The sequence below is a fragment of the Psittacula echo genome (assembly GCF_963264785.1).
Source record: "Psittacula echo genome assembly, chromosome: 7".
NCBI lineage: Eukaryota > Metazoa > Chordata > Aves > Psittaciformes > Psittacidae > Psittacula > Psittacula echo.
Window position 1 is genome coordinate 49,502,545 of NC_137740.1, and position 25,257 is coordinate 49,527,801.

General features: G+C 42.8%; 1 protein-coding gene across 2 annotated transcripts in view; it reads right to left on the reverse strand.

Moving 5' to 3' along the window:
- DGKD (diacylglycerol kinase delta) overlaps window positions 1-25,257 on the reverse strand; it is a gene marked incomplete at its 5' end in the record, with an annotated part of 58,614 nt that overhangs the window by 20,006 nt on the left and 13,351 nt on the right. For both annotated transcript variants that reach the window (XM_080623056.1, XM_080623055.1), the window contains 8 exons: window positions 97-259; window positions 778-880; window positions 1,925-2,050; window positions 2,604-2,710; window positions 3,576-3,708; window positions 4,545-4,649; window positions 22,219-22,299; window positions 22,903-23,013. In XM_080623056.1, the coding sequence (XP_080479182.1) occupies window positions 97-259; window positions 778-880; window positions 1,925-2,050; window positions 2,604-2,710; window positions 3,576-3,708; window positions 4,545-4,649; window positions 22,219-22,299; window positions 22,903-23,013 (929 nt within the window). The remainder of the gene's footprint in view (window positions 1-96; window positions 260-777; window positions 881-1,924; window positions 2,051-2,603; window positions 2,711-3,575; window positions 3,709-4,544; window positions 4,650-22,218; window positions 22,300-22,902; window positions 23,014-25,257) is intronic.

A 25,257-nucleotide genomic window follows, 5' to 3' on the forward strand; every position in this document is an offset into this window, starting at 1 on the left:
CCTTGCTATCTTTGTGGACAAGTTTACAATCAAATAAATCACTTGTACTTTTCTGGTGTTCACAAGAATGGGTACTTCCATACAGTATCTGCTTACCCAAGGTGAGGTCCACCATTCATGAGGTCAAAGACTTGGGCTGGATTCAGTAGCTGTTTGAATCTTCGTAGAAATTTTACACCTTGGTTGTCTCCACTTTTTGAGTTGACAAATACTAACAAAGGGCTTGTGCAAGAAGGGGGACAAGTAGCTTTCCAGAAACCTGTTGGGGGGGAAAAAAAGGGAAGGGAGAGGGAGAAAAAACCAAGATGTAAAGCTGCCCATGGAGATGAAGAGAGAAAACAAGACCCCAGACCCCAGCACAGTTATGAAGAAGCTAATACTTTTCTTGTGCTTATGGCATTCACTGGGTAGATGCCAAATGTGCAGAGCCCTGAATCCAGCACAAACCACACCTCACGCTGCCAAATGTTATGCTTATCTCCTAGCAATATGCCAAAATTTCAGCTTTCCCAACGTTCCTGAGCTGCTTCTGCAATGTAGCTGTTCTCAATAAATTTTAACAGCTGCATTTCAGCAAATACTGATGTTACAGGGTAATAAAGTAAATAAAACCAAAAGCAAACAGTTCACTGTCATACTTCAGCAATGTCTTCCAGTTTGGAATTTCAGCAACACCAAAACAGAATTTTCAGTTGAGAGAATCTGCTGTTAATACTGTTAGCTGAAGGGACTGTGACTGAGAGGAAGAGAAAGGCACTACTTACTAACGCTACTTACCATCTGAATCAATGCTGTTAAGAGCAGTAGGAGGAATGACAGATACTTTGCACAGCCCAAGAGGGCACTTGCTAGGCAACAACTCTTTACATGCTGTATGTACCTGAAAACAGCACAAAGAGTTAAAAAATTAAAACAAAACATTCAGACCCTTTGGGATGCTGTGGTATAACTCATAAAGTCACACAACAAGAGGTTGTAAAGAAAGAGCTAAAAAGGAAGAATGAGTGAAGCCAAGGAAATGTCAATCAATAAAGTTACTCCAAGAATTCTCTAATCAGTCTTCTACTAACTCTCCTCCTTCCATTAGTATGTACAGTTCTGCCATTTCAACTTATGAGACTAGCACTTTAAGAGCTGAGAGGACCAGGTAACAGATTCTGCGGTTTTAAGAGCTTTCAGGCATTCTGCTTTCAAAATCCAAGCCTGAGTTGAGAGGTGAGAAATAGCACAAAAGAAAAACCTAGGGATTCAAGCAAACCAGAATTCAAAAACAAAGCAGGAAGACATGAGGAATATAACAGAAGAAGAGATTAATCAAGCCACCAAATGAAAAAGGGAATACAAAGCAGAGTAGGGCACTTCAATCATTTCCGGTACACAAAGACTGCAAAGTAGAGGGTTTGCATTATAAAAACGTATTTGTGATACTTCTCTTAACTAGTATTATAGACAACTGGAAACATAGCAAGATCTGCAGTGATTAGGCAGGAGAAACCTATTGCAATGGGAAGGGAAACTGCTTCTATTAAAATAGCTTTGTATTCTTTATTGCCCTGTTTTCTTCTACCTTTTCAACTTGCAGAAATGACAAATAATGGCTTCAACATCTCCCATGCCTGAGGCATTGATTCATAACTACTGTAATTAGCTTCTCTATGAAAGCTCGCTATCAAAAGAAAATGAGGTTGCAGAGCAGCCAGATACTTTTTATGCATCACAGTGATACTTTTCAGCACAAATTTAAATTTCTCTCTCTCTTGCAGGCTGTTTTATCATCTGGAGAAAGAACAGTGAAGTCCTTTACGGCAAATACTGATAGCACAGTTAGAGATTTCTTTTTAAGTAAACGTCATTCAAAAAAACCCACCACAGAGATGATCAAAGACTATTCTTTTACTGAAATGATCATGTTTATTCAACTCACCATGGCTTTGCACCAAAGGCAGCGCCAGTCTTGCAGTCGCAGGACACTGCCACAAGTTTTATCACACACAGTGCATTTGGCACTCACAGGCAGGTTTCCTTCCAACCACTGATGTGGCATTGAGATCTGCAAATGGTACAGAGAGAGAGAAGTAACATGGACTTTTCAGAGTGCAACTCAAGGGCACAGGATGCCCTGGGGCACTGAGACATAAAGAGAGGCAAGTCTTTATATGCATTGTTTAAGGGCAGCAAAGACATTTTCTAGGGAACACCTGAGGATCTCTTTTGCCATTTCACATCATGCACAAGCACAAAAAGACCAAGTGACTCACCCCAGGGTACCCAGGAAACACCGACTGGCATCAAACATCCCATATGCTAAGGTACTGTTCCAACCACTCATTTATCTTCCTTTTGCCAAAAATTGGAACAGGCTGCCCATACCTCCAATCACTTAACCTCAGCTCTTCCAATCCATAGCAGGAAGCTCTTCCTATTAGCAAGTCCTTGCTAACCTGGTCAGACTTTTCACACAGAATATCGTGTTCTGACAGTAAAGGCCTTTCCCATACTGCAAACACACAGAGGCAGAATCTGCTGTCCGTACAGTCAAGAAAGCTGTAGATATCGTGCTTCCACATCAAGGTAAGGCTGAAAGAGTTAAGAGTAACACCTACCCCATCTTCATCCTCAATGATATCCTTCCCAATAGAGGCCAGAGTTGTCCACTTGCAATTATTGGTTGCCCGCACAGCACACCGCTTGTGGGCTTTAAACTTGCACACTAGAGAGGAAGAGAAGAATATATTAATCCTGTCTCAGAATGTGTAATGTGGCAGTCTGTGCAAAAGCTTTCCCGAGTAACCATATCTGGCTCCGCAAGCAAGCATGGGCACACGCTATCCCTGTTAGCACTGCCTAAACTATCTGCTCTAAGCATCCTGAGTAAGATGAGCTAGCTATTAATTCTTGTCTTGTCACTTTTGCCAGCTGCTTGTACAAAGCTTAGTTATCATCCTGTTAAATTTGACATAATTTGCATAGTCATACACCCCTGCATCCTTTTACAGTGTGGGTGTAACCTTATTCATGCCAGAAGTACGAGCTGTGCGCAGCCAGGCATGTCTGCTATGCCAGAGCTGAAAAAGAATAAACTCCTGGCATTCAAACACGTAACAAGGAGGTTCTTAAAAATATGATTATTCTGATGAAATATTATTATGAGTATTCTGATGCCTCAGAAGTATATCCCTGTTCACTTCAGAAGCATGATTTTAAATAAGGGATGGCAATATTTGGGTATGGGGAGGGGAAATCAGCTATATTACTATCAGGTCCAACACTAAAACCAGCATGAAATCATCATCACATCTATTACCCTTTTACAAAATGCCAATATCCTGATCTAGCCTTCTGCATGAAAATTCTCTGTGAAGCCAAACAGATTCAACAGCAAAGGGATTCAGCATAAGGTCTAGGAAAGACCTCTACTCATACACTGCCTGGAGCTGTCTCAAGTTTATTATGCAGCATTCTTCTACATCTTTTTTGCAGCCTGCTAACAATATTCCTCTTAAATTATCTCTGGAACATGGCATTGAGCTATAAAGTTGGTGATCCCAAAACACGAGACAAGAGAGCACGCTTACCTTCACATGAGAGCCCATGTGATGTGACTCCAGACAATGCCTCCCGACACACATTGCAGTATGTTGGCCGAGCATGTGAGCAGGCGTACCAGTTATGCATCCCTGAGAAGTGGTCCATGCTGTACTGGGTAGACTAATAAAATAAATATATTACAGCAAAGTCAAAAGCAAAAACAACAAGACCTTTTTTCCTTTGCAAAACAAAGACTTGCACATAGGAGTCAGAAGCAGAACATTTTCACTAGGGAAGAGTAGGCCACGTGCAGTTTACACACACTAGCTGACTCAAGAAGGTCTTTAAGTCAGAAGAGACTACTTGAAGAAGATGACACACCTTAATTTCTGCTCCTGTCCTACCTCCCATCCTTGTCTCACTACAAGCGTGTTTAGGGAAATGGAGAATTTATCTGCTTGAGAGTTGATCCTTCCCTTCCCCAATTGTTTGCTGCATTAAGTTTTCAGTAAGATCAGTTCCCCAACATGGCTTACTGTGCAGCAGAGGAATGCTTGTGCCAGCATAAGAGAGGAGACAAGCATCAGAGTGGGGAGAACACAAGAAAGCTTCTTTTGGTGACAGTGCTGGTCTTACAACAGCCCCAGAAAGCAAACAGATATTCTGAAGTAGGCAGAATAGCAAGCAGGCAAGACATGAATTAGGACAGGGAGGACAACTGAAGAGTGAAAAGACAATGGGAGGAGAACTGTGTTTCATAACCTATCCATATTCTGAAAAGGGCTCTTGAAGTTAGCAAGGGAGGTTAGACAAAGCCACAGGTGTTCTCTGAAGAATCACTTCAGTGTATTTCGGACAGCGTTTACAGAAGGCCTAACACTATACCCATTATAGCCAATAATATGACTTCCGTTAACTTTCGTGGAAGCTGACTCCAATCTAAAAACAAGCTGAATAACACTAAATAACGGTAGGAGATGAAGCACAGAGTGCAAAGGAACACATTTTCTTATTACCTCAAAATGTTCACGGTTTTGTACAGTCTTCAGTGCTGCAATCCAATCTTCCATCTCTTTTCTGTTATCAGCACAAAGGATGAGCTTCCGACATGGAGTGATAATCTGAAGAGTGAGAGAAAATTAATCATTCTGGGCATGTCAGTAAGAGACAATAAGAGAACACATTCTCTTTATAGTCTATAATATCTATCTATACTGTATCTATCTATAATATACTAGTGTAGGCTACTGAAGCTGTTTTCAGAGGCAATGAGCTGCACAACAGAAAGTATCTGCACCTTTCAACCATGGTTCTTTTTCACCATAACCTACTTAATTCCTTCCTAAATGTACAGAACCACAGACGTTTTAGCTGTCATTCCCAATACTGAACTGACCAAAGAAATCTCTTATAACCAGCTAACAGCACAACAAAAATCAAGCACAGAGCAGTTGGAGTAAGTGTATTACATAGAATCATAGAATAGTTAGGCTTGGAAAGGGCCTTAAGATCACCTAGTTTAAGTACTTGATTACTTTTGAAATTGGCAACACATTAAAATGTTTTGTTAACAGTAAAATATACCAGTTTCTAACAATTAATGAGAGAACACGCTCTGTAACAACATACTAAAAATCTGTTTAGAGTTATGACCAGGGAGAAGGAGAGAAACCAAATAAAATACACAAACTAGAAGAGAGATCAAATAAGCAATTTATAAGATAAATTACTGTATTTTGAAACCTCATGTTTCCTGAGGGCTTGTTCTACATGTATTACATAAAAGATGTTCCAACATTAGCAGCTTGAGGTTGTGGTGAGTTTTCCTTCCTCTAAAAATACTGCCCTCAGTGTGTTTCTGTCCTGGGCTAATTCCCACACATTAGCTGCCCTGTGTTTAACAAGCAGTTCAGTGTTTTAACAAACCAGTAAAAGACAAGCACGGGGGGGAGGGGGGGGAGCCGAAGCTCCCCTCTGCCCAGGAAAGCAGACAGGTCTCTGTGTTACCTACCACCAATGCTTTCTCCTTTTGTCAGACAGCGGCAGCAAAGAAATAAAATCTCCTAGCTTTCCAGAGGACCATACCTGCTGTCCACAGGCCAGCCCATTCAGCTGGGGTTCAGACTTTACTATAAATCAACATTTATTCTTCCTAAGACAAAAGTCTTTCTTTCCCACACTGTAGTTATCTTATCTTACTAACATTGCCTCTTTCTATACACTTCAGTATCGATTTCCATCAAACTGACTTCTTAAAGCAGACCAATATGGAAGTGTTTGCAAGACCTGGATTTAAAAAAAGCTGCATTAAGTTGAGCACCATTAAAAAAACTCAAAAGGCTCTCCTTTATGTCAACTCTAAAACCTTTCAGCAGCCCAGACTCTCCCACACCCCTCTACATGTTTTGTACATAAAAAGCCCATCTACATAATCTGTTTTTCAGCAAATTGTACCCTTAAATCTGAAAGAATGGACTAAACCAATCTAAATTGTGTCAGGCTGGTAAAGCCCGCGTGGCTCTTGCAAGCATGCAACCAGATTTTGCTAATGAACATTAAAAACCACACACATCACCCCAACACATTACTTCTGTTAATTACCACTTCCCAATCTGTTTCTCATTTCTCTATCATTCATAAAACAGATTAAAAATAAATACCTTTGAAGCTGAGCATCAAACTTGGAAGTTCAACATCAAGCTGAGGCTGAAGTGCCTCAGAGCATCCAGTAAAAAATGTGTAAGTGATGTCAATAAAAAGGATACACCTGTAAATTCTGCTTTAAGTTCTTTTATTTTCAGAATATACTTCTTTTCAAATGATAGACTGCAGCATTCACCTGCAGTAACACTAACTTTACCCTGAGGCATTACCAATACCTAGAAAAGGGTGCTACAGACACACAACATAGGCAATGAATGGAGCCAAATACCTTTATAAGGCAAGGACTGTCCATTCATATTAGAAATAGGGGTTTGACATGGAGCATTCTATCTTGGACAAAATGCCCTGATCTGTATCAACTGTAAGCAAGCACAAATAAATACTGACAATTTTCTAAAAATAGAACTCTGAAGAACTCGTTCCCTCTTCCCTCACTTTTCCTTTAAATACTTGCAGCTATGATAAAATTTATTCCCAAAGAAGATAATCACAGGAATCTTTCTTTTTCCTTGGGAAAGTGGAAAAGTGGGTGGTTAACTGCATTTCCATCAAAAACTGTGCTATGTAAGAATGGCTCCTCTAGAGAAACCTTTTATAGAACATGAAACACTACTGCAAAAATCAGTTAGAGAAGAACGAGCAGCATCTTTGAGGTCCTGCTAAGAGGAAGGAGCTTTTTCCCTGGAGGTAAAACCAAGTTCAAAATAATTTGTTCAGACAGCACAGGGTGGCAAAGCCAAAAATATCTACAATTGCATCTGTACAACAGTACCCTATGTAAAGTTCGAACATCCCAGGATGAAGCATCCAAGGACCTTTCAGCACTTAAAACCAGCCATCTTTTATAAGGAACCACCAGATCATTCAACAAGCCACTGGCATGCTCTTGGGCAACAGGGAAAAGTGATTTAAAACAGTTGGTAAAATTGATTTATAATCACTCCTATTCAGTGATGTCCCTTTTCCTAATTTTGTGTCTTTTGGGGCGAAAAAAAAAAGGAAAAAGGGAAAATGCAAAGTACACAGTATCAGTTTTAGATCACCTTGGAAGACGCGAAATCTCAAATATTTGCATAAACCACAGAAATATAGACACTCTTTTGATAAGAAGTTACTGACTTCCTGGATCAATGGAGAGACCAACAGAGAAAATCACTAATTCCTTCTTACATCACTCTATCATCTTAAAAATCTCTATATTCAGTGTTTGAAATCCTCTGTTCAAAGAATAAAGTTAAAGTTTGTAAGACAAGAGGAAAAATAAAAAGATCAAGAAGATCTTCATACTTCAATTGTCCAGATGGGGAGTCACAGAATTAAGACTCTGCTGTGAAATTGAAACTGCAAATAAAATGTATCACAGTATCACAGTATGTTAGAGATTGGAAGGGACCTCAAAAGATCATCTAGTCCAATCCCCCTGCCAGAGCAGGAACACCTAGATAAGGTTACACAGGAATGTGTCCAGGCGGGTTTTGAATGTCTCCAGAGAAGGAGACTCCACAACCTCCCTGGGCAGCCTGTTCCAGTGTTCTGTCACCCTCACTGAGAAGAAGTTTCTTCTCAAGTTTAAGTGGAACCTCTTGTGTTCCAGTTTATACCCATTACCCCTTGTCCTATCATTGTTTGCCATTGAGAAGAGCCTGGCTCCATCCTCATGACACTCCCCCTTTATATATTTATATACACTAATAAGGTCCCCCCGCAATCTCCTCTTCTCCAAACTATAGAGACCCAGCTCCCTCAGCCTTTCCTCATAAGGGAGATGCTCCACTCCCTTAATCATCTTAGTTGCCCTGCGCTGGACTCTCTCCAGCAGGTCCCTGTCCTTCTTGAACTGAGGGGCCCAGAACTGGACACAATATTCCAGATGCGGTCTCACCAGGGCAGAGTAGAGGGGGAGGAGGACCTCTCTCGACCTACTGACCACCCCCCTTCTAATACACCCCAGGATGCCATTGGCCTTCTTGGCCACAAGGGCACAGTGTTGGCTCATGGTCATCCTGCCATCCACTAGGACCCCCAGGTCCCTCTCCCCTACACTGCTCTCTAACAGGTCGTTCCCCAACCTATACTGGAACCTGGGGTTGTTCCTGCCCAGATGCAGGACTCTACACTTTCCCTTGTTATATTTCATCAAGTTTCTCCCTGCCCAACTCTCCAGCCTGTCCAGGTCCTGCTGGATGGCAGCACAGCCTTCTGGCATGTCAGCCACTCCTCCCAGCTTAGTGTCATCAGCAAACTTGCTGACAGTACACTCAATTCCCTCATCTAAATCATTGATGAATATATTAAATAACACTGGTCCCAATACTGACCCTTGAGGCACTCCACTAGATACTGGCCTCCAACTAGACTCCGCCCCATAGACTACAACTCTCTGGCTTCTGTCCTTCAGCCAGTTTGCAGTCCACCTCACTACCTGATCATCCAGGCCACACTTCCTCAATTTAGCTATGAGGATGCTGTGGGAGACTGTGTCAAATGCTTTGCTGAAGTCAAGGTAGACCACGTCCACCGCTCTGCCATCATCCATCCACCGTGTTATTTCCTCATAAAAGGCTAGGAGGTTGGTCAAGCATGACTTCCCCTTGGTAAAGCCATGTTGACTGCCCCTCATAACCCTCTTATCCTTGACCTGCCTTAAGATGGCATCAAGGATAAGGTGTTCCATCACTTTCCCAGGGATGGAGGTGAGGCTGACTGGTCTATAGTTGCCCAGGTCCTCCTTCTTGCCCTTTTTGAAGACTGGAGTGACATTTGCTTTCCTCCAGTCCTCAGGCACCTCTCCCGTTTCCCAAGACTTGGTGAAGATGATGGAGAGTGGTCTAGCAATGACTTCCGCCAGTTCCCTCAGCACCCGCGGGTGCATCCCATCTGGACCCATGGATTTATGGATGTCCAGATTGCTCAACTGGTCCCTAACCCATTCCTCATGGACTAAGGCAAACTGCTCCAGTGACCTGACTTCATCTGAGGTCTCAGGAGTACAGGGCTCTTCAGGACTGCCTCCAGCAGAGTAGAATGAGACAAAGAAGGCATTCAATAACTCTGCCATCTCTGTATCTTCTGTCACCAGGGCACCCATCCCGTTCACCAGTGGGCCAACCTTGCCTCTGGTGTTAGTTTTATCAGCTATGTATTTGAAAAAGCTCTTTCTGCTGTCCTTGACCCCTCTTGCCAGATTTAATTCTAAGGAGGCCTTAGCCATCCTAGCTGCCTTCCTACATCCTCTAGCAGCATCCTTATATTCCTCCCGAGTGGCCAGCCCCTCCTTCCATGACCTATAAACTCTCCTCTTCCACTTGAGCATACCCAGCAGTTCCTTATTTAGCCACGCAGGTCTCCTGGCCCTCTTCCTTGACTTCCTATGTGTCGGGATGCTCTGCTCTTGAGCTTGGAATAAGCAATTCTTGAATGTCAACCAACTATCTTGGGCCCTTTTACCTTCAAGCAGCCTTGCCCACGGGATTTCCCCTAGCAATTGCTTGAAAAGGCCAAAGTTTGCCCTGCTAAAGTCCAGGGTTGCAATTCTACTTGCTATTGTACTGGTCCTACCACACAAGATCCTGAATTACACCATCTCGTGGTCGCTGCAACCAAGGCAGCCCTCAACCTTTACTGCTTCGACCAGACCCTCCTTGTTAGTGAGGATGAGATCCAGCAGTGCTCCTCTCCTGGTTGGCTCATCCACCGTTTGGATGAGGAAGTTATCCTCCATACACTGGAGGAACCTCCTGGACTGTGGCTGGGTTGCTGAGTAGTAACTTTGTGCAAGATAAGTTTATGAAGAGCATTCCCCATTAGTCAATTCTAAAGCAACATTGGGATTTAGTGGTATCATCAGAGAGGGGAAATAAAAGAATACAATCTCAAACATCACTCCTAAGGAGAACAAATTGGAACAATCCAGGCTTCACTGTGAAGGACAGATAAGATTTTAATGTAACTAGTGTAACAATTCTTTGGGGAAATTAAGCAACCATACAAACCTGTTCTTCTGATTACCATGCCGTGGTGTTACAATTAAACATTTTAATGAGGTTAATCAGGAATCCAGAAACATGTTAATAGGGACACTTCCTTTGCAGACTGGCTCAGCAGTCCTTACCTTTCATACAGCTTCAGACACACAACAGACAACGCCAGGTGCCTTGTGAGCACAAGACACTCCTGCTTTCCCTGCACTGCAGGCAGCCACAGGTCTCTTGCTGTGCAGGCTGATGTGCAACAGGCATGTTACTACACTGGTCCTCAGTAAGGGCAGAAATGAGATTAACAGAAAAATGCTCAAACTCACAGGGAAAAAAATCACTGATCCTACCACTTTAACTCCTTCTACTTGAGACAGTAATGTCCAGACACCCAACTGTTGAAGGATACTAACAGAGAAAGAAAGGCATTCACTGCACTGTCTAGATGAGACTGACGATCAATCTGACATCTCCCACCAAAACCAACCAAACAAAAGAAATCAATCTTGTCATCTCTAGAAGAAACTACAGCAGTCTTCCCCTGAAAAGTTGTCCTTTCCCAGTCGGGGAGCCCGGGATGTTTGCTCTGAGCTACACCCATGATGAACTGATGCTCTGGAACACGAGACTTGGTTATCCATGTTGGCAAACGTGGCTAGAAATAAGCATGGTCCAGCTATTTTTTCACGTTCTGGCTACAGCTTTTGACTAACATCCTGGAACAGTGTATTCCACAGGATGACGACGCACTAGGTGAAGTAGCATTTCCTATTATTTGTTCTAAATTTACAAAGCAGTAATGTCATCCAGTGACCTCTTGTTCTCATATAAATGGAGAACACAAAAACAAGGATCTGATTGCTTTTGAGTTAGGATGGGGGCTGCCTTCCTAGGAGTTAAAAAGAAAACACAATAAAGATTCTAAGATTTATTTATAACCTCATGAATTTTTGGCCTGTTTGGGGATTGGCAGAACTCAGAGTGTTCCTGCCCTGAAACAGCTCAAAATTTTATCTAAATATAGAATCACAGAATCATAGAATAGTTAGGGTTAGAAAGGACCTTAAGATCATCTAGTTCCAACCCTCCTGCCATGGGCAGGGACACCTCACACTAAACCATGCCACCCAAGGCTCTGTCCAGCCTGGACTTGAACACCGTCAGGGATGGAGCATTCACAACTTCCTTGGGCAACCCATTCCAGTGCCTCACCACCCTAACAGCAAAGAACTTCTTCCTTATATCCAATCTAAACTTCCCCTGTTTAAGTTTTAACCAGTTTCCCCTTGTCCTATCACTACAGTCCCTAATGAAGAGTCTCTCTCCAGAATCCTTATAGGCCCCCTTCAGATACTGGAATTATGTAAATGAAGAGTGCTTGCTCTTCCTGAAAAGGTAATATTAAAAACTAACATAATTTTCTGAGCCTAAATGCTACTGAACTTTCGGGTGTGGTTCTTTAGATGTCACTCCTCAGTAAGAACTGGATGCCCAGATACCTGTGCCCAGAGCTCACCACATGGTGACTTTATCAAGACCTAAACACTGACCAGGAAAAGAGCTCAACAATAGTCATGAGGGAAAAAATCTGCCAATCTTCCTAACCTATCCTGAAGAGCCATAAGGATGATGAATGGCAGGAAGGCTTAAAGACATTCCAAATCAGGACACAGTTTAGCTTACAAATTCCTCACTGCATATGAATCCCCAGAAGTATCAGTTGTGAGAATTACAGTGACCATCAACTACCCACCGGGTCAACCCTCTGCAAGCAGTTATGTGCCCTCTATGCAGATGAGCCATCTCAGGTCTATTAGAGAAATCCTCAGTTTTCAAGCCTGCTCACTCTAAATCAAAACAAATCTAAAGCTTAAAAAAAGCCATGCCTTCACTGTCTGTCTTGTGCCAATACGCATGGCAGCATCACTTCTCCAGAATTTAGCTTCATCTCCTCTGTCTCCTCCTCACACAGCACATGCCCCTTGCCAGCTGTTAACCTCCACCCCTCATGTGGACCCACACTCCCCCGTCCAAAACTAACACTAGTTTACTGACATTTCAAATCCGGCCAGCTGGCAAACAACAGAGCCAACCAAAGAAAATTCCCCATTTCATGTTCTAAAAATGGACTGGATGTCCCTGGATGTCCTTCCCCAATGAACAGCTGTGAATAACTGGATTAGAAAGGCGGTTCAAAAAAGATCCCTTACATTAGACTGAATTTTAAATAGAAATCTGCCATACTTCACCCTTTGGTGTTTGGCTGTATTGAGTAACCTTCCTCCACCCAACAGCCGCAGCATTAACTTCAATCTTCTGGTCTTGCTGCCATCAAAGACAACATTATCATCTCTGCTTACTTCCTCTTTTCAGCATATTCTGGCTGCCCAGAAACTTCTCAGCAAAAACAGTGACAGCCTGGCCAAGCATGCGTTGGGACTGTTTGTTATCAGAGCAGATCTGGTGAGCTCAGTGACCACAAAAGACGGCAAAACAAGTTTAAGATCACACTGGCCCAATCACAGAGCTGGCTGAAGAAACGCTGCTCGGGGAAATGGGGCAGAGGGGACATAAAACTTTGCTAAATATAGTTTTTCTGATGTGATACATTTCTCAGAGTGGCCAAAAGTGGGTGTATGAGAACACCTGCTCATTCTGACTGCTTCCTTTTACTCACATCCTGTTCAAATATAGTACCACATTCAAAGGTGCTAGCCATAAATCCCCCAAAGAGATCCTGGATTATTTCAAACACTTTATGTTTGGGTACAAGAACAACAGGAATTTCTGGAGCTCAAAAGACCTAGGAACTGCAACTAGAAAAAAAAAAAAAAAAAATAGATGCCAGAACAGTGCTGGTGCAGGCAAAAAATGTCAGCTTGATCACATATGGCAGCAGCAACATTCCCCATCTGTAGCTAACTGCTGCATCTGCTTTTGTACAGTGGAATAAGCTCTTGGTATCCTATGAACACAAAGTCTCAGGAAGGAAAATTGGGTGAGATTGTATAAGGGCCCAGCCACTTTATCCACTTCAGCTCATGTTCCGGCAACAGCAGCAGTGAAATGAACACTGGTATATGTGAAAACACCTTGCCTGTGCTCATCAGCAAGATTCACAAAACAGCAAAGTCCTACACCTTACAAATACAATTGTTGAACTCAGAGAGGAAAAAGTGGACTAAGTGTGGGTTAAGCAAGTGCTACTCCCTCAGCGAGTACAGAAGGTTAAAAAGAAGACTGTGAAAAAGGGAGAAGAAATGCAAATGAAAGTATGAGTTTCAGACTGAAACCAGTACTTTACACTCAAAATCTTAAATGCCTGCCTCACTGATATTAGCTTCTGAAACAATCTGGAAATGAGCATCAGGCCAGCAAAGCCTTAGACAGCAAGTGGCATGATTTTAGTAAGTCTTTATAGTTTGGAAGAGAGAAATACTACAAGTACCAAGGCTTAGACACACGGGGGACCAAGGCTTGCCTTCCTCCACAGACAAAACCCCCCTTCCGATTTGCAATTCTGCTTTCACCCATTTTGCTAACAAATTCAGTCCTGTTAACTCACTGCAGAAGTCAGTTAGAGCTCTCTAGAACAGCATCAATTGTCCTTCCTCAAAACCTGGATGCTACCCGGAACGGGGAAAGGAAAAAGAAGCTCTTCATATGACACTGAAGAAATGCACCAGTTTTATATTTATTTTTATAGTGCCAGATCTTTATTTCCTGCTACAATGACCATCTTTCATCTACCGAAACTCTGATTTCACCAAATAAAACAAGTTGTTAATGTTCTTACAATTGAGCCAAATTCTGCCCTTTTTAATAGCAATAACAAGATTTTCCTCAAAGGCCTACATGCCTAAATCTCTGCTAACACTATACTACGTATTTCATCCCCAACTTCCACGTGGCTGTTTTACCTTAATTTTCAATCTGTAAAATCCAGGTCAGCTCATTTCTATACAAAAATAAGTACATCGTATGGTGTGGTCTCTTTAGGACCATTTTTACATTATTAGGTTCATTCGTATTGCAGTATGTACCTCATCTACCATGGGCCTACACATTACAAGCACATCTTCTCTGAGCACTGGCACTTACTGCCGTTTTGCTGTACCCACAGATCAAGTTCAACTCATGCTGACCCTCCACATCTGTGCTTTCTCCCAGTCCCTATCTTTCGCAGTGCTGCAGCAGGAAAGCAGACCAGATAGAGCGTTCCCTGGGAAAATTATCATCTCTCATACCAGGGTCACATTCCTACATGCTTCTGGAAACACTGCTCCTAAACAAGGCACATTCCTGTTCTTGGCAATTGGTAAGAAGAGCACAGAGAATGAGAGGATTTTGGGACTTTATAACCACTTAACAGAAGTCAAAACCATGCATGGTCTTTGCCACTGTTAGCAGACAATCCTGGTAATTCATGCATATTAATCCATGTAGATCTCTAGTGATGGAGCAGCACCAAATGGGCATTCCAAGTGCCAGACTGTTTTATCACAGCTTCCTTATCCACCCACCCTCTACTTCATGCAGCAGATTCACACACTCATCCCTTCACCTGTTTTCCAAAGTTCCCAAACACAACCACCCTGTTCAGAAAGGGCAGTCCATTTGGGAAGGTAAAGGATATTTCTGAGAAACCTTCCTAGTCACTCAAACAGAAGCAAAACCATGAAGAACAGAGGGGCAGGTCAGTGTTCTCCAGTGGTAGAGCTGCTGTCTCAGTGGGCTCACACACCTCAAGGCTAGAAGCTAACAAATCACAGGACTGAGCAATAAAAGACCTTGTCCACGGTAGGAAAGTGACCTGTTACTGACAGCTTATTGTTAGTAATAGTTCCTCACAGCCCCCCAACCTCAGCTGTGTTGAAAAAAAGCTGGTAGCTAGCATAAAAGGAAATTAATAGCTTTCAACAGGTTGATGAACCCAGTGGCTTTCCATACTGGATCATCAGGCAAAGACAAGTCTTATTCCACACACTGCAGCAGTGAAACCAGAGGCATCAGAAGTAGGGAGATGCACATAAAAAGTCTTTCCCTTCTAGAGCAGCTCCCATGTAAAACTAAACCCATCATGTTCTCAAATTACCCATTTACCACACCTTGTGCTGCCTTTGTGTCCTCACCTGGAAGGGTGAGAAGATGCCAAAATCCTCAGGCTTGCCAAGGAAGGTAGATAAAACACCAACACAGCAGGAAGATTACAAAGAGATCATCAAACAAAGGCTGCTAGTGTTCAGACACAAGGGCAGTAACAGACACTGATTTCAAAGCAGTAAACTTCCCTCTAGGGAAACAAAAGCTCTTCACAAACAGTCACCTTCACTTTCCAGCTCTCTATCTATCCTGTCTAACAGTAACACGTAAAGCTCAGTCTGATCTCTTTCTGTTACAGTAGCCTCATCTTTCCCAAAAACTCTCAGCATATTTTGGGGTCATTCTGTAATGTACAGTAGCAACCGCCAGATCGCTCCACCCACAGCAACTTCTTCCAGGCTCTCTTCTTCCATGTTTACCCTCACTTCCATGTTTTTTCTCCACATTTTGATTCTTTTGTGCAAGCAGCCTAATGACCAGCTCCTGCAGGAGGCTGGATTAAGAGTCCTAAAAATCCTTGACATGAAAGGATTTTAAATGACTATTTTCACTGACTAACAGTGACTCAGAATGGTCTGTTTACCGAAGGGCCTTTTCTCAAGCAGAAAAGGCTGCACTGAGTCTGGATTTCAAACTACTAAAATAGCAAAGTATTTTGAAACTGCAGTGGTTCTGACAGGAAATAGGGACCGAACCGCACTTAATGAAGGGAGGAAGGGAAAAACAGCAGACTGCTTCTGGACATGGTAATTCATAGCTTTACTCGTGTTTTCACTTGCTTATAAAGGAAATTCTGACAGCTGCCAATATAAACAGGGTAAGAGCACTAGCAGAGAGTGTACAATTCCTGAATGTGTACATGCATGGGTGTGGAAGAGACAACAACCTCCAGCAAAGCCTGACTTTTCCAATGCACACTCTAATTTTGTCCAATTTAGAGAAGAGAGTTTAAAAAGGCGGAGGAAAGAACCATCTCTTTTACAAATCCCTCTATTCTGATTGTTCCCTTACCCAAACCTTAACAAGGCAATCCATGACTGTGTGCAAAGGAGCAAGATGAGGAACCAGGACACTTGATGACTCCCCTGTGTAACTATGTCCCCAGACAGCAAGTCTTTTTGCCCACTTCCGAAAGCTATCTTCCCTCTGGGTCCCTCACCCCCATGCTGAGGAAGCAGTGGAGGAAGATCCCCCCCCTGCTGGGAAGCCCAGTGACTCCTTGCTGCATACATTCAATCCCATCTTTTTTTGTTCAAGCCCATCTTTTTTGAGGGGCTGAGGCCACACAGGGCAGTTTGGGGAATCTGTGCAAGTGTCAAACCATGCAGATTTCCCTGATCTCTATCAGCCCAAGCTCGAAGTCCAAGTCTGACTTTCTGCAAACAGCTTGCAACAGAAGTTCTTATATTCATTCCCCTCATAAAACTAAGTCACATGCTCTTTCTTGAAGCTTCTATTTCAAACCAGCATAAATAACCTCTGATCTGGGTTCTCATTTCAACAGTGCCTCACAGGCACACAGCTCCTGCACTACACACAAGCAGCAGACTTTCTGCCTGACATGTAGCTTCAGCAGTGCTATTCACTCTTTCAAAACCATATTCTTCAGAGTATGCACTCTCAGTGCATTCTCTGCTAAAAAGCACTGATCTTCTCACTTAAAAGCACTAATACAAATAATTCAACTTGACACAAAAATCACAGAAGAGGCAAAGGCACTTTCACTTCATTGTGAAATGCATTTGCAGACATCAACAACATCCCCATCAGGAAGCACCCTCAGCACTTTCATCTTCTGTTAAAGTCCAAGCTCTTTGTCCTGTGTTTTTAGGAAAGGTTAATTACCCCAAAAGGAAGATTCATCCTATTTCTCCACACCATCAACAAACTCTAGGACAATACAGCAAAAATCTACAGTCTGAAGGAGATCAGTCAGTCACAATAGAGCTTCACAAGACAGAAACTGGCATTTCTGCCACTGAATAAAGTCACTAAGTAACAACACTGTAATAACAAAAATTGTACCACACCTCAGGCCTCGACAGAGCTGAAGAATGACATCCATACTGCTTCTCAGAGATGACAGCACGCTCTGATTCAGGAGCACCAGGAAATCCGTGCTCCTCAACCTACCACAACCAGTGTCGCCTCCAGACACACAAGTACTCTGGAAGAGAGGTATTACTCTAATCTCATTACTTCCTCTCTCCCGTGCCACTGACGAGGATGAATCATCAGTTAATAAACAGTTTTTCTAAACTGATGGGTGCAGCATTTTCAGCAGCACTGCAGACACATTTCCCTCTACCCTTGTGCTGCAGAACTTATCTAAATAAATCCACACAGGAGACAACACCTGAATACCAAGAGCAAAATTATTCCAAAGAACCTGAGCTGCTGATGATCTGGTATGCTGGCACAGGTGTCATGGTTCTCAATTCTCAGTCCAGAAAACTTGGGGTTCCTGCTCTTACCTTTCATGTTCAATCTTCCTCTAATCTAGTGTCCAGAGCAGCCTACTCCCTCAGAAAAAAAAGAAACCTGAACAGATTGCTTGACATTCGATTAATAGGATTAGTCTCCTCTTGTGGTCAGTCTTCCTGAGCTATGTTCCACTTGCCACAAGCTGATTAGCTGTCTGCTTAAGGAGGAGCTGGGATAAGTTTCCTTCTGACGGCAGTGGAGAGGCAGGCGCTGACTGTAATAATATGCTGTTTCCTGTCTGTGGCTGAGCTGAGAGGTACTTCACAACAAAAAAGGGTTTACAGGAGCTCAGGAGTTCAGGCTCCACCTCTTCCAGTGAAGAGCCTTTAACTATGGAGGAGGCTCAGCAGCACAGCTCCCGACTGAGCTTCACTTCCACTAAAGCATCAGAAAGATTAAACTACACATGTCCCTCCACAGAGAGGAGCTTCCTCCTATGGGATTTCAAAGCTCAAAATAAAATGGGATGAGAAGTGAATGTTGCAATTCATGTTATGTGAATTATGAGGGCAAAAGTCCACACCACCACATCACCATTTGCTAGCAATAACTGAAACACATGAGAATCGTACTGAAACACAAAATATGTACCTGGAAAGATCTGACATCCTTCCTTGGCCCTCTCCTCTTGATGACAGGTGTTTTCTAGTTAGGGTTTTGGAGATATTTTAAGGGCTTTTGCCCCCTTGGCTTTATACAAATCCTGCACAAGGCAGGAAAGGGTCAATGAAGTGATGACTCCCTCAGCTGTGCCAATTGCACTGAAGGCAGCAGGCTTAATTCAGTTGGCACCTTCTAGAAAAGGGCAGATCTTCAGGCAACACACCAACAACCTGAGGAGTAAGAATCTGTTCACCACACAAATATTTACAAAACTGGGCCTAAGGAAATGACCCAAAGTCCTTTCACAGACTCTTGAGGAGATGGCTGTGACGGCAAAGTGCTGGCCTGAGCAACAATTAGAGCCACTGGTGCCCCCCAAACCTCACAAGCTTCACAGGTTAGAATGGGAATGCTGGATAGTTCAGGTCCATAATACAAGTAAAGCAGTCTTTATCTCCAAGACCCAGCGCACCCAGTGTGATCCCAAATTGTCTGCTTTTCAGAAATCACGGCATGTTTTGAGGGTGTGGCCGGGAAAGCTCTGCTCAGAAGTCAGGGTCAGGCTTTGACCTCACCCATTCAATGCTGCTGATCTCTCTTTCATAAGGAGTACAAACGTAGGCACACATCAATGGCAAGAATCCAGGCTAAAAGCTGATCACTATCTTTGAAATAAATGGGTCTAAAGTACCAGGACAACATGGTTATCATTAATGCATATAATATCTCAAAGGCAGGTGCCAAGAGGATGGTGCCAGACTCTTCTCAGTGGTGCTCAGCAACAGGATGAGGAGCAATGGCCATAAACTAAACCACAAGGAGATCACCTCAAAATGAGGAAGAACTTATTTATGTGGAGGGTGGCAGAGCACTGGACCAGGCTGTCCAAGGAGTTGTGGAGTCTCCCTGGGCTTTCCAGAGTGGAGTCATTCAAAACCACCCTGGGCACAGATCCTCTCTAAGGTGTTGTGAAAGACAGCAGCCCTGGGAAAATCCACTGGTGAGACATCTATGCACCAGGTACTAAGGGACCATACACGGAAAGAACCAGCTTCTTACAGCCCAGACATCCCAAAAGAATTTACTTTCTAGATAGATGACTCAGAAGGACACCAGTGCAGAGATGCGAAAGAAGCAGTAAATATTACATCTACAGTCCTCCTGAGAGAAGAGCCTGGCATGGGACTCCTATCTGATTTGTTGCCAGAGGCTTCCTGCTAAATAACTCTGCAGCCACTCTGCCTGACCTGAATTAAAGGAACAATAGCTAAACATAAAGCTTTCCCTTACACCTCTCAGGCGACAGAGCTGTATGACATCCTAAGCTCAAAGATGTCCCAAGTCACATACTCCCAGCCCATTCTATAGTCACATATCCATTAACTCTGGGTAGCAGTCCTGAATACCATCCCCAAACAGGATATACTTACTGAAGAAATCTATGCAAGATCAACTAAGTAAACAACAGCGGAACCTGTATTGCACACTCTTCTTTTTAGAGAAAGAGGTCTGTGTTGTAATACTTGCTTTTCTTCTTCTCCTGTCTGCTAACAGCAAACAAATCAGCTGTCAGACTTCTGTCTTACATCAAAGACTTACTGAGAGCTGTATTTTTAACTTTATTCCTCTATTTATGTGATATAACCTTTGTTGGCTTCATGCTCTGGTTTTCTTCTCTCATGGTGCTGCCTCTCCATGTACTGTTCTTTTCATCAGTTTCTCCTCTGACTGGTCAACCTTATTATCTCTTCGTGCTGGATCCACACTGCTCCTCCAGAGTGGTTTACCAAGTGTTTGCTTTCCACCTCTTCTGTTAGTAGTTCAGAAGTGTCATTAACGCAACCTGACCTTCAGAATCTATACATTAAGCAGTACTGATGCCTGGACAGAGGATGAGTTTCCTCAGAAAGCAACCACTCTTTCATAAGTCCAAAACCACCAGTCTCCATTGAAGAAAACACAGAAACAAAAAGAAAACCAGAACACCTAAAACTCCAGAATAACTCTCTCTGCTGTACAACACTGAATGTTGGAAGTTTTTGGTTTAGGATAAAAGTTCAGTAAGTCCCACTGATTCGAAACAGATAAAGAAAAATTCAAAGTATCAAAACCCACTGAATTTTAGAAAATAACCAAGCTGGGGGGATACAGGGGAAAACACAGTGCTCTCAAAGAAAACCAAGAGGAAATTGCAAGACTGCAAGGAGTCGAAAGCACTGATAGCAGTGATGTGGCAGACCAAACAGCAGCAAGACAAGACAACCTTCTGATTTTCTAAGTAATTTTATAGCTTATGGTAAACCACAGTCAAACCCCTCTACAAGCCATGGTCAAAAGAGTCAATAGAAATTAAGAGGAGAGATGTTTTAACTAAGTTTACCTGAACCCTATTATATAGTGATCAGCTGGAGACAGTGCAAACTCTATCTGCTACTTGAGCATCAAAGTAATCCTATACTTTTTACATCCTAGGGAAGGCAGAGCGTGATACCATAATCATAGAAATAACTCTTCATTATTGGACTCAGATGGGGCAATCAGAGAGCAAACACACCATTTCCTTCTGTCCCTACACACTATGCCTGACAGAGATTAGATCTCTCCCAGCTATAATAATAAACAAAAAAGTAACCTGAAAATTCAGTCTTTGTTTGCATATGGCAAAATTGAAGCAAGACCCAAAAAAAAAAAGCTTTATTTCCAGGTAAATAACTTCAAATACTTGAAAATGCAATCCCCTATTGAAATCACTGCAGAATCCTTCTCTTTGTGCACACACACTGACACCTTATTATACTCAGTATGAGACTCAAATGTGCCTCCTACTTGTTCAATTATGGATGCATAAAGTGTTTCCAAACTTTGAGTAAGTGCTGGGATTTCATTTGGACATAGGGTGGGCATCATAGCTGCTTTGCACAGTTACCACAAAGCAAAAAGCTACAGCTAAGTAACAGAAAGATCCTTTGCCAGATGTATAAAGCAGTAACTCAAGGCACACTGCTCAGCCTTGGTCATCACCTGCAGGTCACCAACCTACAGTCTCAGCCTCCTCCCTCCACCTGGCCTGCTCCCCCCCCTTCACTTTGCTGCTTCCTTTCTCCACACCCTCCTCTTTGCTCCCTTTTGAGCTCTTCAGAGGCTGCATGGAGGTTACTGCCATTAGCCAACTCTGAAGCTCACGCTGCTGCTTGACACTCACCCTCCATGGCTGTTAAAAGGATTTTTCTGCACACCAAGCATTTCTCCCAAAATGGAGATTGTGGAACACCTGCACCTCAGCAATATATTTTTTCTCCCAGTTACTAAGCCTGGAGAAAATAAAGCAGCGACACTATGACATTTCCAAACATATTTCACATCTAACAAGTATTCTAAACCAATTGCACAGTTATTTCTCTATGACTTTTGTTCCTCCTTTTGCTTTGCCACTATATATAGTGTGCATATATAAACACACGTACTGCAACACACAAATAAAGTCAGAGAAAGAGGTTCACATATTTTAAGGCCTGAAGGGAAAACCACATTCCTTTAGCAAGATCTCCAGCATAAATATCAGTATCACCCCCAATTCCCTCAGCAGAACAAATTTTTCTGTCCCACTGCATAAACGGATTGTACCAAATCCTCCTAGTTTATAGTTAAGAAAATACCTGAATGCAAAGTTTTAGCACTATACATAGTAACCCATGGTATTTCCCACATGCATGGAGATGAATTATGATGTTATGAGGAAAACCAAGTAGCTTTTTTTTAGGGAAAGATGCTTCAAAGATTGTTCAGATGTTTTTAAGATCTGTAGAAGGGAAGAGATGTGGGGAAAAGATGCAAGAATGGAAAATAATGCAAAAAAGCCTACCGTGAAGCTGTTGTTGACATTCTTAGTGCTGGATTCTGCCACACTGGCATCTGTCAGATCCACCTCATCAAAAATAATGGACTGGAAAGAAAAAATTCAAAACCCCAATGAATTATTGAATCCAATGTAGAAGCAGCACACTTGAAGAGACATGCCTGTATGTCTGCCTAGCAGACTCCATCACAACCTTATGTGATCTGAAGGAAAAACCCAGCACCAACAACATGAAGGACTTGGATCTCTAGTTCCATACACTGGGGCTCGCACTTGCCTGTCTTCAGTCAGCGAACATGGTAACTTTATTTTTATTAAAGAATTTTTTTAAAAAGTAGGCTTTGTTCTTGTGAAAAGAGACATATCAAGAACTCTTTCCATTCACATTTTCCCCTTTCTTTGTCAGCTTCTATTGATTCAGAGCCCATTCCTTACTAAAATGTACGGGGAGGGGGGAGATCGGAAGATCAGTATCACACGTCCACATGATGCTTTACTTAAAACCCAAAGATTTCTAAGAATGAGGCATGACACAGGGATCTTCTAGTAACTACAAAACCTGAAGACAGGTGCTTAAACAGCAGTGCTCTTTCACCTATTGAAGGCTGCCTTCCCACAGACACTCATCTGCCCCCAAAGCTCCCACAACTAACTTTCTTCCCTTGGATTCATGTATTGTCAAGACCTTACCTTAGCAGTTTTTGCATAGTAGAGTGTTCGTCCTCGCAGCTTAAAATATCGTCTCTTCCAGCGCTGGAAGGAGCTGGTCTGTTTCATCAGCATCCCCTCTTTTATGATAGTCTACAAAACAAGGAGAGAAGAGTGAAGCACATATTTTACTGACAGGCATCTTTTATGCTCTCCCACTTCATACCGGTACCGAAGAAGACTGGAATGAGAGATCAATAATCTTAGTGCCCTCTGCTGGAAGTGCTTAACAAATTCACTCACAAAAGTGAGCAAATTTCAGATTAAACATACAGTGCACAACCCACAGAGTGCAGTTTTATCTTTATTTCCAGTGTTAACACCAAAAAAAGATAAAGAACTCATGACTGAATGAGCATTTCAAAGTCTAACAAGGACTCAGAGAGTGCAACAGTTAAACTTGCTGTGGTCAGATTTCAGTTGTGGGTAATTGTGCCTTTCATTTAATAGGCATTTTGATTATATGCACATACACACCACAGTATATCTGCCCCTATCTCCAGTTCTGCCTTGCAGAATTATCAGCATCTACCTGGCACAGAGCTGGCAAGCTGCAGGCCCACAGGGCAGAGTGAAACTAGAGTGAAGAAGGAGCTATATCCAACTTCAGCATTTGGTATTCTCCAGATAGTCTTGGCCCTGCCTCAGCACTCTGGCTGGCAGCCATTTCCCAGGGCTGCAGTGCCAAAACTGTCTACGCACACTGCTTCTTTTTTTCCCTTTAACTGCTTTATAACTAGATTGACATACCAGCATACACAGCCCCATATGCTTGCTCACATACTATGCATACCTAGGGGTATGTATCTCATCCACATGCACTTCATTCTACTTCGTCAAATAGATTTGATTCCTTCGCTGGAACAGCTGCATGAAAATAATCTCAAGAACTGCAGCTTAGAAAGACAAAAGCCAGAGCTGAGGGTTCAGCCCCAAATTACTAACTGAGGGTATTGCCTAGGAACTGCAAAGGGTGTTAAGTCATGCCTCAGAACCACATGAAACCTACTTTTCTCCCCAAGAAACAGCTCTCAGGAACCTGCTTCTTGCTGAGAGAGCCCAATGTGATAAACACACAGTTAAAACACAAGAAACAAATGGTCTAACAATCTTGTAAGACAGGTTATTCTGTATCTTGATGCCAGGAAAATTACACAGCTTTAACATACCAGAGGTCTCAGTGGAGCTCGGGTTTGTAACAGAGTCAGGTCACTGATGAATATCAATTCACAAACAGTGCTAAATGCACAGTGCCAGGCTACTACAGAGCACAAAATAAATACTCTTACTGATCCACAGGGTTTAGTTCATTTTAGAAATCCTTTCCAGGGCACTAAGCTTGCTTTAAAAATGCTATATATATTTCTAATGTGGGTCTTTCCTTTCTGAAACAGCTGCAGATTTTAATACTTTCCACACACACTGGCCCTTGCCAAGCTCAAAGTTTCCTCAAAAAGCACTTGAAAAAAAATGCTGACTCCAAGAAGAAACATCCGTCTGACAATACATGCTGCTCTCTCGCTACACTGAGCTGTCCTCAAACCGGCCTGAGAGATCATAGGGCCTGGACCACCATGGTGATGCCCTTGCTCACAAATCATCTGGGAAAGAGTGGGCTCTCACATACCTCTGCATCTGAAAGAAAGCTGCCAGCCATAGGAGCCACTATTTACCTTCCTCCACTGTGTTGGGAAAGAGACAGGGGTGACAGCTCCCCTATCTCCTCCAGAAGAAGCTTCATCTACCTTGGGAGCCTGGGACCTGGCCAGCCCCGAGACTAGTGAACACCAAATCTCACCATTTCCCAGTGTTCTGTTTCACAAAGCCACTTGCACACTGGCAGGAATACCTGTCAATGCTCAGGCAAACACCAGCTCAGTGTGCGTGGTTCAACCAGGAACCAGCAGTATTCAACCAGTATTTCCAGCAAAATGAAAAGAGATAATGAAAATGCATGATCAAAGACTAAGCTCATATCAAAAAATGGCCATCTCCCACATCAGCTACCCAGAACTGTGAAAGACATCTTGGCACACATCTTCCACAAGTCACAGCAGGGACAGAGCAGTAAGAAAACACTCTCAAGATGCCATAAGGCATCTGGGAGAAGCTCTTGGGTCCAGAAGTCAAACACACTATATAGCAATACCCAGAAAGAGGATGTTAAACTAACTTAGAGCTGGTGCCATGCAAAGAATATGAAACTCGGCCATGATCTTATTCTGAAGCTTCAGTGTAAAAGAAAATTGAGTTCAAAGACTGACCCAATAGCATCCCTTGTGGAAATGACCCTGAAGGCGAGGCCTGAGCTGAAGGCAATCATCTGGAACCAGAAAT